Source organism: Phascolarctos cinereus, unplaced genomic scaffold, assembly GCF_003287225.1.
Source record: "Phascolarctos cinereus isolate Bilbo 61053 unplaced genomic scaffold, phaCin_HiC Scaffold_4;HRSCAF=312, whole genome shotgun sequence".
NCBI classification, from domain to species: Eukaryota; Metazoa; Chordata; class Mammalia; order Diprotodontia; family Phascolarctidae; genus Phascolarctos; species Phascolarctos cinereus.
In genome coordinates this window covers 633,763,014-633,779,160 of record NW_027555847.1, presented here as the reverse complement: position 1 = coordinate 633,779,160, position 16,147 = coordinate 633,763,014, and the positions used below count along the sequence as shown (strand labels likewise).

General features: G+C 39.2%; 1 protein-coding gene across 1 annotated transcript in view; it reads left to right on the top strand.

Annotated features, from left to right (window-relative positions):
* KCNQ3 (potassium voltage-gated channel subfamily Q member 3) overlaps positions 1 to 16,147 on the top strand; it is a 462,534-nt gene that overhangs the window by 367,077 nt on the left and 79,310 nt on the right. The window contains 2 exon segments of the mRNA XM_020997918.2: positions 2,224 to 2,396; positions 11,739 to 11,894. Coding sequence (XP_020853577.2) covers positions 2,224 to 2,396; positions 11,739 to 11,894 — 329 coding nt within the window.

Genomic DNA, 16,147 nt, shown 5'->3' with positions numbered 1-16,147 from the left:
GAGGAAGCAAGCACAGATGAGGTAGGCGGCTTGCTGGTAGTCACACAGTTAGGATAGGCTCTGAGGCCCTGCCCAAACTCTTGAGATTCTGAGATTTGATTTTTCAGTGTCCCAGAACTTCCACTTATCTTTGTAACGCATAGGCAAGTCACTTAATCTCACCGAGTATCAGTTTCCTCATCTGTAAAATGGGAAGAATAATATTTGTACCACTTACGTCTCAGGTGTTGTGGAAGAGAGTGCTTGGTAAGCCATGGAGTGCTATAGAATTGGGAACTGTTATTATGATACATGTGCCCCATAATTTGTATATTATTTATAAAATGTTATCAGTGTAGGCATAGTCAAAGTCTGAGTCCATTGAGCCCAAGGGTTACCTAACTGCAGCATTTCATACTGATATTTTAGTTGTTATTCAGTCATTTCAGTCGTGTCTAACTCTTCGTGACCCTATCTGGGATTTTCTTGGCAGGGATACTGGAATGGTTTGCCATTTCCTTATCCAGCTTATTTTATAGATGAGGAAATGAGGCAAACAAGGTTAAGTGACTTGCCCAAGGTCACACAGCTAATGAGTGTCTGAGGCCAGATTTGAATTCAGGAAGATGAGTCTTCCTGATTCCAGGCCCAGAGCTCTGTGCACTATGGCGCCACCTAGCTGTCCATGATGAGAGGTAACAAACAGGAGGAGCTGTGTTACCCACGATACTCCTGAGTATGGCCTCAACCAGATTAAAATATAATTCACAAATATTTTTAAAATTAATAAACATATAATAAATCATAGCTAACATTGTATTTTATTTTAAAACTAAGTCAATATGTGGCTAGCAGATGGCCACTGCTTTTATTTGCATTTAACACCACTGGGCTAGATGACTTCTGAGACTTTTTCTGATTCATATAACAATTTTTGAGGTCCCACCCTTGGGAAAAAAAAATTGTCTATAGCCCTAGAGGTCTCAAAAGACATGCTGTAACTTTATATAGTCTCACCGGGGCCAACTGAGGGAAGGAAGAGAAGATCCCAGATTTGCTCCCAATCCTATTTGCCCTTCCAACTTGCTATGTGATCTTAGGGAAGTCCCTGAACTACCCCAGACCCCAGCCTCCTCATCTATAAATACATGCTTTTTGCAAGGCCATGTGGCTCATATCCCACCATGCTGAAAGGGCTCAGATTTAGGTCCCAGAGATAAAGAGTCAGCTAAGGACTATCCTAATTAAACAGAGAGGTTCATCGATAATAGTAACTGACATTTATATAGCGCTTTAAAGGTCGCGATAACAATAGTAACAGCTAGCATTTATATAATGCTTTAAAATCTACGAGGCATTTTACAAATATTATTTCATCTTATCCTCAAAACAACACTGGGAAGTAGGCACTATTTTTATGCCCATTTTAAAGACTAGGAAACCAAGGCAGGCAAAGGTTGTGACTTGCCTAGGGTCACCCAGTTATAAAGTATCTGAGGTCAGATTTGAACTCAGTTTTTACTGACTCCAGGTCCAACACTGTATCTACTATGCTACCTACTTCCCAAAACACTTTTCATATATCTATACTTAATCTTCTAAGGTCCATTCCAGATGTAAACCTATTACCATATGATGCCTTTTGATCCTCACAATGACTTTGTTAGTAAGGCACTATAAATATTATCAAAGCCATCTAATAAGCTATTATAAGATTATAAGAGACTCACCCAAAGTCACAGAGCTAGTGAATGTCAGAGGTGGCATTTGAACCAAATTTTCCAATAGAATGTAAGCCCTTTGAAGGCAGGGAATTTTTCATTTTTACATTTTTATCCCCTGCACCTATCACTGCACCTGGCACGTAGTAGGTGCTTTAAAAAATGCTTCTTGATTTATCAATTGATTAATTGATTGACTGCTCGCTTTAGTGAGTCTAGCACTCAATTAATAAATAATGTTCCTCAATGTTTTGGTCATAGCAAGCAAACAACTCATGTTTCAGAAGATAAACTTTGTCCCAGAAGATAAATTGTAGCTTGGGAAGGTGTCTCAGCTGAAGGTTTTACAAGCTGCCTGAGTTCCTCAAACACAGGCAGCTTCTGATCTTCTTATATCCAGATGGGATATGGCAACTCAATAGACCTAAGTGGAGAGTGCTTGTTTAATTTTTCTTAATATGCTCGCGCTCTCTCTCTCTCTCTCTCTCTCTCTCTCTCTCTCTCTCTCTCTCCTATTTCCCAGACATCTTTGTGTTGATTGCCTCAGTGCCAGTGGTTGCTGTTGGAAATCAAGGCAATGTTCTTGCCACCTCGCTCCGGAGTTTACGGTTCCTACAGATTTTGCGCATGCTTCGCATGGACAGAAGGGGTGGCACCTGGAAACTCTTGGGTTCTGCAATTTGTGCCCACAGCAAAGTAAGTTTGGCCAAGTCATCCATATTCCCTCTCTTCTAGCCCTGTGCCTTTTGCCTATGCCAAGAAAATATTTTCCCTTCTCCCTTTTGCCTGGGGAAGTTGTACTTATCCTTTAAAGCCCAGTTCTAAAGCCATCTCCTCCACAAACCTCCTAGTTAATGATAATAGATATTATTTTTTATTGTTATAATTTAAAATTTATATTACTTTTCTGATTAACAAGCATTTATGTCTTCCTCAATTGAACAATTAAAGAAAAGAAAAAAAATCTCTTACAAAAATATGCATAGTTGAACAAAACAAATGCCTGTCTTGTCCATGTCCAAAAATGTACGTGTCATTCTGCATCCGAGCCCATCACCTCTCTTGTCAGGAGGTGGGCAGCATTCCTCAACATCAGTCCTTTGGAACCACAATTTATCATTGCAGTAATCAGAGTTCTATAATTGTTATTATTATGATTATTAGCATCATCTAGGGGTATCAGGGAAAATTTTTGGGGGAGGTAGCATAGATCCTCAGTGGAGTTCCCATTGCCTAGAACAGTGCCCTACATATAGGAGGTGCTTAATAAATGCTTGGTGACTGATTGATTGATTGAGGATTCATGTAAAAACATGGAAAGAAATTGAAGTTTTGGGAGGTATGGATGGTTTGGGCTACGTACCAGTGAAGGAAGTGCACACATTGATGATATCATTGATCCATCAAAAACTTGTTAACATTGTTGTTGTTATTATTGCCTCCATTACTGTTATTTTTTATTACTTCCCGGTCAGTATAGCTGTGTTCTCCCTCAGACCTCCCATAGCTCTTTGTTTTGCTCTCTCTGGTACACTTATGTAATACCATGCTTTGTTAGTTATTTGTGTTTGTCTTATCCCCACTAAAATCCTTGAGAACAAGAACAGTAGCTTAACTAAACTTTCCCTATTTTTTAGGACCTAACAAAGTCCTTTGTATACAAAGGGTGCTTACTATGGATAATAAGAGCATAGATTTAGAGTTGGAAAGGACCTTTGAAGCCATTGACTGTAACTACCTCATTTTAGAGATGAGAAAGCTGAATCACAGAAAATCTTAAGTCACTTGCCCGAAGTCCCTAAATGGACTGCAGTTATTCATAGTGGTAGACTTGGCCATGCTGTATGAGGATTAGTGGGAAGAAACATATATATTTAAAGAGTAGTTTTGGAAGACATATGTATGTAGATGCAATGAGTATATGTAAGTGTTTGCCAAATGGCGGAAGGATTAAATTTGTTCACTTTGGCTCTAGGGGTAAGAACTAGTAGAGATTTAGACTTGATGCTAGGAAAAAAAAATTCTAATAATTAGAGTTTTCCAAAACTGTAATGGACTGACTTGGGAGCAAGTGGGATCCCCTTTGCAGAACATTTTAAGCAAATATTGGGTATATTGTTGAGAAGATTCTCTTTTTTTCTCTATCTCCCCTCTCCACGAGTTGGACTAGGTGTCCATAGACCCTTGCTATGGAGTTGGAAGTGCCTTAGAAGTCATCTTGCCAAAACCCCTCATTTCATTGAGGTGAAACAACTTCCCCAAGGTCATATAGACAGAACAATATTTGAACCAAATGTTTTGCACTGTGAACCTGAGTGATTCCCACTTTATATTCCTTCTTCTGGACATTAAGTCCCAATAAGATGACCATGAACTAGGGGAAAAGCAGAAAGGTCTGGGTATTCATATCCCATCAGTTCTTCCGGGGACCATATAAACTGTAAAGTTGATTTGTGAGGGAGGGAAGCAGCAGATTTTCTGGATGTGGGGAAAAGAATGTAGAAGGAATGACTATCTTATAGCTTAAGAGATGAGGGGACAAAATATAAAGTCCTTCCTTGGGCTTTTTCCTCTCATCATCTGCTTTTTTGGAGTCTATTCTTTCTTCTATCTCCACCCCTCCCCTTAACTAAAAAGAGACTGCTGGAGGTTTTGTTTCTGGACTTTACCTAAATATGAAAATAAATTTCTACTTTTAAGGCAGAAAATCAGCAACCCTGGTGAGACTCCAATTTTCCATGACATAAAAAACAAATGGCATCAGCTTTGAAGCTATTTAAGGTTTGCAAATGATGCTCACTTAACTTTTATATGATTAAATATCCCCCCAAATTTTAAAAATGTCTTGCATCTGTAGAAAGAAAAATATTAAAGGCAAGGACACAAAATTTCTTTTTCAAATGGTTAAAAGAGAAACCCAACTTTTAGAAAGCAAATTAAATCCTCCCCCCAAATGAGTTCATAACCATTGCAACTAAAAGTTTACTAGCTCTCTTTCCTCAAATTGCCTTGTCCTGTGCTTACTTGCACATGCTATAACCACCCTCGAAGAGCTTGTAAGATTCTTGAGGATAGGAACTGTTTTATTTTTGTCTGTTTGTGTAGCAGTTCCTTGCATGTAGAAGTCAATTAATAAATGTTTGCCAAATTACATTGAATTAATGTTTTTGTGATTAGTAAGGGGTCAGGTTGTAAAGGGCCTGTAGTGATGGAGAAATGAAAACATTGAACTGTGGACAGTAATTTCCCATCAGTTATTTGTGTTTTCAAAAGATGATTTTGGAGATGGGAGGGCTTGCTGAGATGTACGTCAGCTTCCACACTGCCTCTCAAGACAAACTATTGATTAGCAAATCAACCCCGTTGTATTCAAAAAGCAAACCTACTATTGAAGCTAATTTCCAACCAAAGGCATTTCTAAAAATCCCAGCTTTAACTTGTCCCATAAGGCAAAATTCTGGAGCAAATAAATCTCACCACAGGGACCCTTTCCCAATGATGGAAACACATTTTGAAAATCTAGTACTCTCGGAGAACAACAGTATATTTACAGAGCTGTTACTAATTTCGAAAGTATATGTTGTAAATGAACATAGAAACCTGTTCTGTCTGGGCCTGAGAAGAAATTGCTCACTTTAGGGGGTGTCTGATTCTTTCCTACTACTGAGTTATTAGGTGGTGCACAGAAATGGACAGTTAGAAATGAAGTCCTAGTGACCAACTGCTCATGTAGGAGCAGGCTGTAACATGGTAAGCCCTCTATTTTCCATGAAGGTGGTTGGGAAGAATGTGCACAGCTGAGTGTAGATCAAGGGATGTCATGCAGTCTTTGCTCTTCTTGAACTTATAAAGAAAGGTTTTAAAACCTTGATGTCTAGAGCCCTAAATCACATGCTCGGCTCAACTGGAGGAACTGGAGATGTTTGGTAGGGGAAGAAAACTTTAGATTGGCCATCTTCAGTACTAGAACGGGCTGTCTCTAAAAGAGTCAATAGACTTCTTTTGGCTGCTCCTGGGAATCAGAATGTAGGACTATGTGTGATAGAGAGAGGCAGATTTCAGTTATCCCTTCCACATCGGGACCTTCCCTATCATGGTTTCAATATATCCCGGGTCAGCATAAGAAATTAAACTGGAATTTTGGGAGAGTTTTGCAGAAGCCACAGACAACATGCAGACAACACAGAAAAAATTTAGAAATTCAGAAATGCATAAAATATATGTATAGTATTGTATAATATCAACATATTTTATCTTTTAATACCATAATAATTCAGACTTCTCTGGTATGAAGGGAGGGCCAAAAACTTTTACGTGGATTTTCCAGATCACAAGGGCATAGTGCCCCAACCCTGTGATGTGGAAGGGATATACATATGTGTGTGTTTAAACACATATATACACATACACACATGTGTGTATATGCATATGTGTATACACACACACACACACACACACACACATATATATATATGTGTGTGTGTGTATATATATATATATTTATATATAATGACATTCCAAGAAATTGCACAGGAAAGCAGAAAATGAGGCATCCTAAAGAGTTTTAGTATTTCTTTACATTGCCAAAAGGCATGGCTTGCTCCCTAGGGAACATAGTACAGCTTTAGCTAAAAAGAGTTTGACATTCTCAGATGAATGCTGACCCAGACAAGGGTGGAGATAGCAAGGAATTTCACTGAGATTCAGGAAAAAAAGGGCTTTTGCTATCAATAACAGGATACAGAACTGAATATAATGCATATAGAGTATGCTTTCTTGAGCAAACAAAATACACTGATTTACATTACAGAGGTGGGCTGGCCTGGCTGTTACAAAAATCCTAATTTGAAGATGTATCCTTATCTAGAAGGAAGAGGCAGGATGGTGCAGTGCATAGAGAGCCATCCTCCAAGCAGGAAAAACCTGGGTTCAAGTCTTACCTCTGACACATACAAGTTGTGTAACCATGTACACATCATTTAACCTCTCAATGCTCTATGCAATTCTCCAAGACTCTAAATTGCAGAAAAGGTGCTGACCTGCAATGGTGAAGGGGGAATTTTAAATGGTGAGTTTTCTAAACTGATGAAAACACAGGTCCAGTCTCACCCTTCCCCTCTTCCTTATATAGATTATAAATAGTGATAAGGAACTATGGGACCAGACAGCATGACACACATTGCCACAGTCAAAGTTGTGTTGGCTGCAGCACACTCCCCAGTGGGTTGTCCATTGACTCATGTCCCCATGAGGACACAGACCCTGACTATGACCATGCCAGAGCATCAGAGGAAGACAAAGGACACCAGCAACTGCCATCAAAGGATAAAAACTTTGGGTCTATAAGTTGAGCCAGACAGTTAATTCCCTGATGCTTCCTGATCTCCTATGGATTTCCCAGCCTGAATCTATGATCTGGTTCTCCTTCTTACTCACATCAGCCCTTTAGATTTCGTCTTTCCCTGATGTCATCCTAACCTAGTTTTTCTTCCCCTTGCTTAGACATCATCTCTTCTGCCTCATGCTAAGATTGTTCTTTCCTCAGCTGGAGCTTGCTTAATTACCTGTATAAATCAGTCTTGCCTTGAGTGGAGTATCACACTATGCCAGGAGATTATGATACTTCCATAAATCCTACCAAACTGGAAAATGTTTGGGTATATACTCTGAGTGCTGGTAAATATTCAACTGCTGGCTCTCTGGGAGGAAAATGTACCTAGCACACATTTTTAAGTTTAATCTGAATTATCAACATTTTGTCCATTACTTTCTTAAGTCTAGACAATCAACAAAGCAACAAACCAAGTCCTGGTTTTTTAATGTTTTACCAATTTCCAAGGTATAAATGGTCACACTGAAAATTTAAGAATTGGGCTCATGGGTTCTAGCTGACTCTAGCACACTCCTGCCTGTAACTCACTGTTAGTCAACATCCATGGACTAGATAAAAGGAGGGGCAAGGTTAGGGAAAAAGATAATGAGCTTGCTTTAGGACATGTTGGGGGCATGAGGTGGTGGTGATGGTGGAATGTCAGATCTTATGATTTAGAGGTAAAAACAATTATTTCAGAGATAATATAGTGCAACATCTACATTGTGGAGTTGGTGGGTATCTTAGAAATCAAGAACATTAAAGCTTTATGGGATTTAAGGAGTCATCTAGTCATTTTCTTACTTTAAGTACAGTGGAAAGAACACTGGATTTGGAGTCAAGGATCCTGAGATCAAATCCTGCCCCTGACCTCTGTGACTTTCTGTTGCCCAAGTCACTTTACAAGTCTAGGCCTCAGGTTCTCATCTGTAAAGCCAAAAGGTTGGAATAAATGGCTTTCAAAGTCTCTTCAAACTAGAAATTTGTGATTCTATAATCGAACACAATACTTCTCAAACTTTTTGGTCCCAGCTCCTCTTCACATTCTGAAAAACGACTGAGGAACCCAAAGAGCTTTTTCTTTTAATATGGGTTACATCTATTGATATTTACTGTATTAGAAATTAAAACTGATAAATGTTTAAAATATTTGTTAATTCATGTAAAACAACAAAAACAAACTCATTATAGGTCAACATAAGTAATATATTTTACATATATATATATATATATATATATATATATATATATATATATATATATAAATTAGATGAACGGCATTGTTTTTCACATTTTTGCAAATCTTTTTATTGTCTGGCTTAACAGAAGACACCTGGATTTTTGTATCTGTTTCTGCATTTAATCTGTTGTAATATGTTGTTTTGGTTGAAGTTTGTAAAGAAAATCTGACCTCATACAGATATGCAATGGAGGAAAACAAGGAGTATTTTAATAGGCAAATAATATTTGAGTATTATTAGGAAAGTAATTTTAACCTTGCAGACCTCCTGGAAAGATCTAGGGAGGACCCCCTAGGAATCCTCAAGCTACATTTTGAGACCCATTGCTCAAATGAAACTGAAGCCCAGACACATGTGCACTGACTTGCCTGAGGTTACATCGCAAATTAGTACTGGAGCCAGGACTACAGCTTATCCATCTGTTCTGTACTTAATTCTCGCCACCAAACAGTTGTTATTATTCACCCCCTGTTACTGGTTTCCAATAGCTTTAAAGTTTTCAAAGTGTTTTCCTCATGATACAGTGATTCTGTTAAAGGTATTTCCCATATTTCTCCACCTAATCTGTTAAAGTCTAGGACTTCCTTGCCTAGGAATCTGATTAGTCAAAAAGGATTGTGTGGCAGGTCAAACTGCCCTGAATCAACAGGCAGCTTGGATCAAGAGGGAAAGAAGTGAGGAGGGTATTTAGTGAGGATTGGCAAGCATGGGAAGGAGATTTCTAGCTCAGTATAAACATACAAATTCTTTCCAAGAATCCTAAAGGTGCAAGAATTATAAGGTACCAAAACTGGGAGGGGCCACAAAGGCCATGTAATCCAACGCGTACCTGAGCAGGGAGCCTTCTGGCCACATACCCGGGAGGCTGTCACTCAGTTTTTACTGAAAGCTCTCTAGTGAGTGCACCCCTCATACAACGGCAAGTGTACTGATTTGGCAGCCAAACCCTGCCTCAGATATTTACTTTGTATTGAGTCATTTCAGTTAAGTCCAACTCTTGGTCACCCCATTTGGGGTTTTGTTGGTGAAGATACTGGAGGGGTTTTCCATTTCCTCCTCCAGCTCTTTTGACAGATGAGGAAACTGAGGCAAGCAGAGTTAAGTGACTTGCTCAGGTTCACACAGCTAGCAAGTGTCTGAGGCCAGATTTGAACTCAGGGAGATGAGACTTCCTGAGTTTAGGCCTGGTGCTCTACCCATTGCACCATCTAGACATTTTCTAGCTATGTGCTAGTAATCTTGCTAGCCTTCTTCCCTGGGATACATCATAAACTCATCTTCGATTTCTTCATCTGTAGAATAGAGATTGAAAAGAGTGACAACCTCACAAATTAGGCATGAGGATCAGATTAGATACGCATTCAGACAGTCAACCAGCATTTATTATGTGCCAGGCACTGTGTAAGCAATGGGTATACAGAGAAGCAAAACAATATAAAAAGAAAATAGTCCCTGATCTCAAGGAGCTCACAATTGAACGGAGAAAACAATATGCACACTATGTACAAATGAGATGCACACAACATCCATTAGCGAAGTAGTCTCAGAGAAGTCGTGAACATTAAGGGGGATTGGGAAAGGCTTCTTGCGGAATGTAGGGCTTTAGCTGAGACTTGGAAAAATCAGGAGGTATGGATGAAGAAAGAGAACATTCCAGGAGTTGGGAGAGAAGTGTCATTTGCATGAGGAGCAGCAAGGAAGCGAGTGTCCTTGGACTGCAGAGTACTGGAGGGGAATGAGGAATAAGAAGACTGGAAAGGTAGGAAGGAATGAGGGTATGAAGGGCTTTAAAAATATAAAGTGTGGGGGCAGCTAGGTGGTGCAGTGAATAGAGCACTGCCCCTGGATTCAGGAGGACTTAAGTTCAAATCCAGCTTCAGACACATAACACTTACTAGCTGTGTGACCCTAGGCAAGTCACTTAACCCCATTGCCTAGTTAAAAAAATAAAATAAAATAAGATAAAATAAAATGAAAATAAATTAAATTAAAATATGAAGTGTTTCATGAATCTTAATGTGCTAAATACATGTAAGATATCATTATTCATGTAAAATGTATATGTATATGTATATGTATATACACACACAGATGCAGGTAAAAATATACTCACGTATATCAACCTTATCATATAAAAATATAAGTTTATAAATATTATCTCATGTGTATACATATGTGTATATACATACTATATCTGCACATGTACACATATGTGTATATATTATATATACTGCTTTACCTACCCTATCTCATCCAATGAGTATGTATATATACATGCAAGTGTGTATGTATGTATGTATGTGTGTATGTATGTATGTATTGCTTTGCCTGCCTTATCTCATGTGTATACACACATGTTACATGTGTATATTTATATACATATGTGTATACATATTACTTGCATATGCATGTAAATATATGTACATACACATGTATGCTTCTTTATCTTGTCTCATGTGTACATGTATGTACATGGGTGCACACATGTGTATATATGTGTTGTGTGTTTGTACGTTTGTGTACACACACACAGTTTTACCTACCTTATTTCATTGGATGTTTACAACAGACCTATGAGCTAATTATTACATGTCAGTCAGCTTGTCAACAAGCATTTATTTATTTATTTGTGTATCCATTTATCAAGCAGCTGTGATTATTAAAACAAAAAAAACCATATGTCTATATGCTATTATTATTAAAACAAAATCTTTTCATCCTTTCCACTACTAATAGGCCAACCAGGTAGTATGGCCAGTTCCTTCCTGTCATATTTTATGTTTGTGGCTCAGCCCTCTTCAGTTGGAGACAGCATCACATTTCTATGCTCAGCCTCTAGATCAGATCCTAAGGCCTGTGAAACTTATTTCTACTCCCCTGATTTAGGGATAAGTCTGGTTTGAAGCAAGGAAGACCTATCCAGTTAAAACCAGAAAGGTGCCTACTAACCCAGATCCCATGCCTTGTTGGGTCCCACTTTCCTAAGATCCATTGTTCTGCCTGAAGCCAGATCAGAGAGAGTGTGAGTTCCCCATCCTTAAAAAGAGAAATGATCAAGGAATTAATTGATAATTATGGGATTGCCAAAAATGACTAAGGAGGCAGGTTCCTAATAAGGTGGAAATATGATTATCCCTGTTTTATAAATGATGAAATTGAGGATCAGATAAGGCAAGTGAGTTGCCCAAGATCACCCAGCTGGAAGTGGTAGAGCTGGGCATTGAACCCAAGCCCTTTGGCATTTGGTTCTGCACTAGAAAGAGTGTTCTACCATGATAACTCACATGTGCATTGGGTTCTGTTTTTCAGGCCGGTCTCATTCTTTCTATTCTCCATTCTCATTCTCTGCCTAATGCAACACATTTCTTGTTTACAGAAGCCAAAAGAGATCAATTTATGCTTTTCTTCAATTGCCTCCTTTTCCAGGAACTCATCACTGCCTGGTATATTGGGTTCCTGACGTTGATCCTTTCCTCATTTCTTGTCTACCTGGTGGAGAAAGATGTGCCTGAGATTGATGCTCAAGGAATGGAGACGAAAGAAGAGTTTGAGACCTATGCTGATGCACTCTGGTGGGGCCTGGTCAGTCACAACCCCTACAGCTTCTCTGAGCTTAGCCATGGGGAAGATAAGGAAAGGAAACATGGTGGTTGAAATCAAGAGAAGATGCTATGGGAATTGGCTGCCCTTTTGTTTTCCACAATGCAGCTAAAATCAACTTACACGTGAAATGCACCATCTTTAATAGGAAAAGATGTTGCTACTGACCACTATCATCAGTAAGGCATAAGTGTTGTATTGTTTTATCCTGCTATGGGGAGGATTTTACAGCCAATTATCCATCTGAACCCCTTTATGATCAAGGACATGTGTTTGGAAGAAGTTGTTGTTTAACGGAAACCATAGTAGATCAGGAATTGAAAGATTTGGGGTCTGCATTTCCTTTAGCTATATGTCCCTTCTCTAATAACCTCCTTTTCTTCATCTGTAAAATAAGGATAACAACGCATTGCCTTCTCTACGGGGTCAATGTAAGCAAAGGGGTTTATAAACCTAAAGTACTATATAAATGTGAGCTTTTATTATAGGTATCACAGATTGGCAGGGTAATAGAATTAGAAAGCTAGGTGGTACAGTGAATGGAGTGCCAGACCCGGAGTCAGGATGACCTGAGTTCAAATCTGACCTCAGACACTTACTAGCTGTATGAGCTTGGGCAAATCACTTAGCTCTATTTGCCTCAGTTTCCTTATCTGTAAAATGAGCTGGAGAAGAAAATGGCAAAACATTCCAGTATCTTTGCCAAGGAAATCCCAAATGGGGTCACAAAGAGTCAGACATGACTGAAATGACTTAAAAGCAACAACAACAGGGCCTTAAAGATATCTAGTCCAAACCCAGCATTTTACGTATGAAGAAACACAGGCCCAGATAGAGGAAGACTCTTGCGAAAGATCATAGGAGCACAGATTTAAAACTGGAAGTGACTTCAGACTCTGTCTAGTCCAATCCTAGCATTTTGCAGATAAGGAAACAAGTCCAGGGAGACTGTGACTTTCCCAGGGTCAAACAGGCAGTAAGCATCAGAAGTTGGATTTGAACCCAGATCTTCTGCTACAAGGTTGTGAAGTCTTGTTGGGGTATATTGAGAGACCATGGAAAAGAGAGGATTGCTGAGCTGTTACTGAACTTGTAAACGGTGTGTCATGAATAATGGAGGCACAATAAAAATAGTTCTGTAACTCACATTTATATAGCCCTTTCCTCATAACATTGTGAGGTAGGTAGGTAGAGCAAGAAGAATTACTCCCAATTTATAGCCAAGGCAACTCGGGCTCAGAGAAGTTACAAACGTAGCTTTGAGGTGTCAGAGTCAGGGCTCACTACAGTTCTGGGCAAATTAAGCAACCCTCTGTTTTCCAAACTTACCAGGCCCTCCCTGTGCATTCTCACAGGTTATCCTCATGCCTAGAATGCACACCTACCTCATTTCTCCTTGTCCAAAGCCTCTTTTTTTTTTTAAATTTAAGGGTCAACTCAGGTGCCAGCTCCCCTGTGAAGCCTTCTCTAATCTCTCTCCTCACTCTAACCAACCCTTACTTGAAAATAATGTCTCTCCTCCCCTTTCCTAGAGTTCATTGTCTGGATTTTTCCTTTGCTCCTATCACCCTTTACCTTCTATTATACTTAGCCACATACATCTCTAAGCCCCAGCTTCAGACTCCTTGAAGTAAAGACTGTGTAATTTTCCATCTTTGTATCCTCTGGCCCCCCAAACAGTGACTTGTACATAGCAGGCCCTTAAATAAATTTTTGCTGAATGGGGAAGTTGACATCTTTGCTGAGCCTTTAGGATTACATAGGCAAACCTTGGGAAAATTTCATTTAAGTTGGAGGGAACACTGGGATGGAATGGGAAAATGTAGAATATTCTTGAGGCAGAGCAAGTTGACATTTTGGCTGGAGCATAGACTACAGGAAGGAGAAAAAAAAATCAGGACTTCCCTAGTGTTCTAAAAGTTCTACTCTGGCTCTCACTGGACAACAATAGGTCCCTGCCCAAGCACCACTTAATGGTTGTTTTGGGGGCTCTGCTGGCTCAAAGTGAATGTAAATAGTAATTGTTTCTCTTCTGGCCAGAAACCTTCAGAGTCTTCCCTTCCTAGTTTGATTTTTTTTTTAATTTAAAAAAGGCTATCCCTGGCTCACTTTTGTTTTGTCAAGGCAATGAAGTGAAGTGACTTGCCCAGGGTCACACAGTTAGTAAGTGTCAAGTGTCTAAGGCCAGATTTGAACTCAGGTCTAGATCCTGAATACAAGGCCAGGTACTCTATCCACTGCACCATATAGCTGCCCCACCTTGGCTCACTTCTTAATCAGCCCAAATCACTGAATGGGCATTGTCTCAGTCAAAGTAAGAACTCAGAAAGATCTTAGTTTAAAAAGGCCAAGTCTCCCACTGCATGCTGGGCCATCTCCAGTAGTCCTGATCTATATCTAGCCATTGGACCCAGATGGCTCTGGAGGAAAATGTAAGTCTGGTCACTTTGCACCGCCCTCCAACACTTAAATCCAATTCATTTACAAGTCATGGCATCACCCTCCTGATGTCATGGTTGTCTTCATGAACGAAGAACAAGGGGCAGGTAGGTGGCGCAGTAGATAGAGCACCGGCCCTGAATTCAGGAAGACCTGAGTTCAAATCTGGCCTCAGACCAAACACTTGACACTTACTAGCTTAAGTGACCCTGGCAAGTCACTTAACCTCAATTGCCTAAAAAGAGAGAGAGAGAGAGAGAGAGAGAGAGAGAGAGAGAAGAGAGAGAGAGAGAGAGAGAGAGAGAGGAGAGAGAGAGAGAGAGAGAGGAGAGAGAGAGAGAGAGAGAGAGAGAGAGGAGAGAGAGAGAGAGAGAGAGAGAGAGAGAGAGAGAGAGAGAGAGAGAGAGAGAGAAAGAGAGAAAAGAATGAAGGATAAACCACATAGCTACAACCATACACAAAAGTTTTACTGTAAGTTATTGGTTTGAGACTTGGAATGCATTCTTTCATACAAATAGTGTTATATATGGTTGCTAATTTCAAAGCAAAATCATAATAGAGGTAGAATCATAAAATATCATCAAGGGCATCTTTTCCAATCTTTATTTGAATAGAAATCTCTTCTACAATACCACTGAAAAATGGTCATGTACCTTCCATTTGAAGACTGATCCCCAACCCCCTAGTGATGGAGAGCTCACTGCTCAGCAGAGCAGTTGTTTCCATTTTTGGTACTTTAAACACTCTGTGTGCATGTGCACACACACATACCCCACTACTGACATTCATTCAAGCATGAAGATAACAGTATCTCACATCTGTATAGCATCCTAGACTTACAAAGCATTTTCCACAAGATAGAGTTATGAAACCATTTTAGACAAAACAGAGGCTTGGAGAAATTATTTTTTTTTCCCTCATGATCACACAACTAACAAGTCTTAAAACTTGAATTTGAACCCTGGCATCCTGACTTCAACTCCAACATTTGACTCGTGTTTCTCAAAGTATGGTCTAAGACCCACAGGCAGTACTCAAGACCCATTGCCGGGGTCCAAGAAGATAAACTATTTTCAAGATAATAAGCTGTTTTAATTTCTAATACTGGTAAATTTTGATACATGTGACCCATATAAACAACAGTTCTATGGGAGGGAGTCATCTATAATTTTTAAGGCATAAAGGAGTCCTGACTCCTTAAAATTTGGGAACAACTGGACTAGACCATGCTGTTCCACGTGTATACATGTACAAAAAATGTACATACACAATATATTTATTGTGTCACTCAATCTCTTGGCACCCTAGGTAATTCTGAGTTATGTTACAGATGAATTGGCATCTGCATATAGATGTGTATATTAATTGTGTATATTATATGTCTCTCTATTATATATATATATATATATCATATAAAGTATTATATTTATTATATTTGTGTATATATATTTTTCCTAGGAGTAGTGGTGGCCTAGACCTGTGATTCTCATCAGCGTAGAGGAACTATATGTATAGAAATTTTCTCCACTGTTGTAAATCAGCAACTGGTCTATAATTTATAAAATTTTAGAACTATCTACTTCACTGAGAGGTAAAGTTACTTGCCCCGAGTTACACAGACAGTGTATATCAGAGTTAGGACTGGAAGCCAGATCTTGACTCCAATACTATCCTTCTACCACCATCCTCTCTATTCATACCCCACCCCAGCTTCATACACACTCATAACGTGCAATGTGTTTATTTTTATATGTGTAGAGAGAAAAAAAAAAGAGGAAGTAGAAAGGAGATTCTCC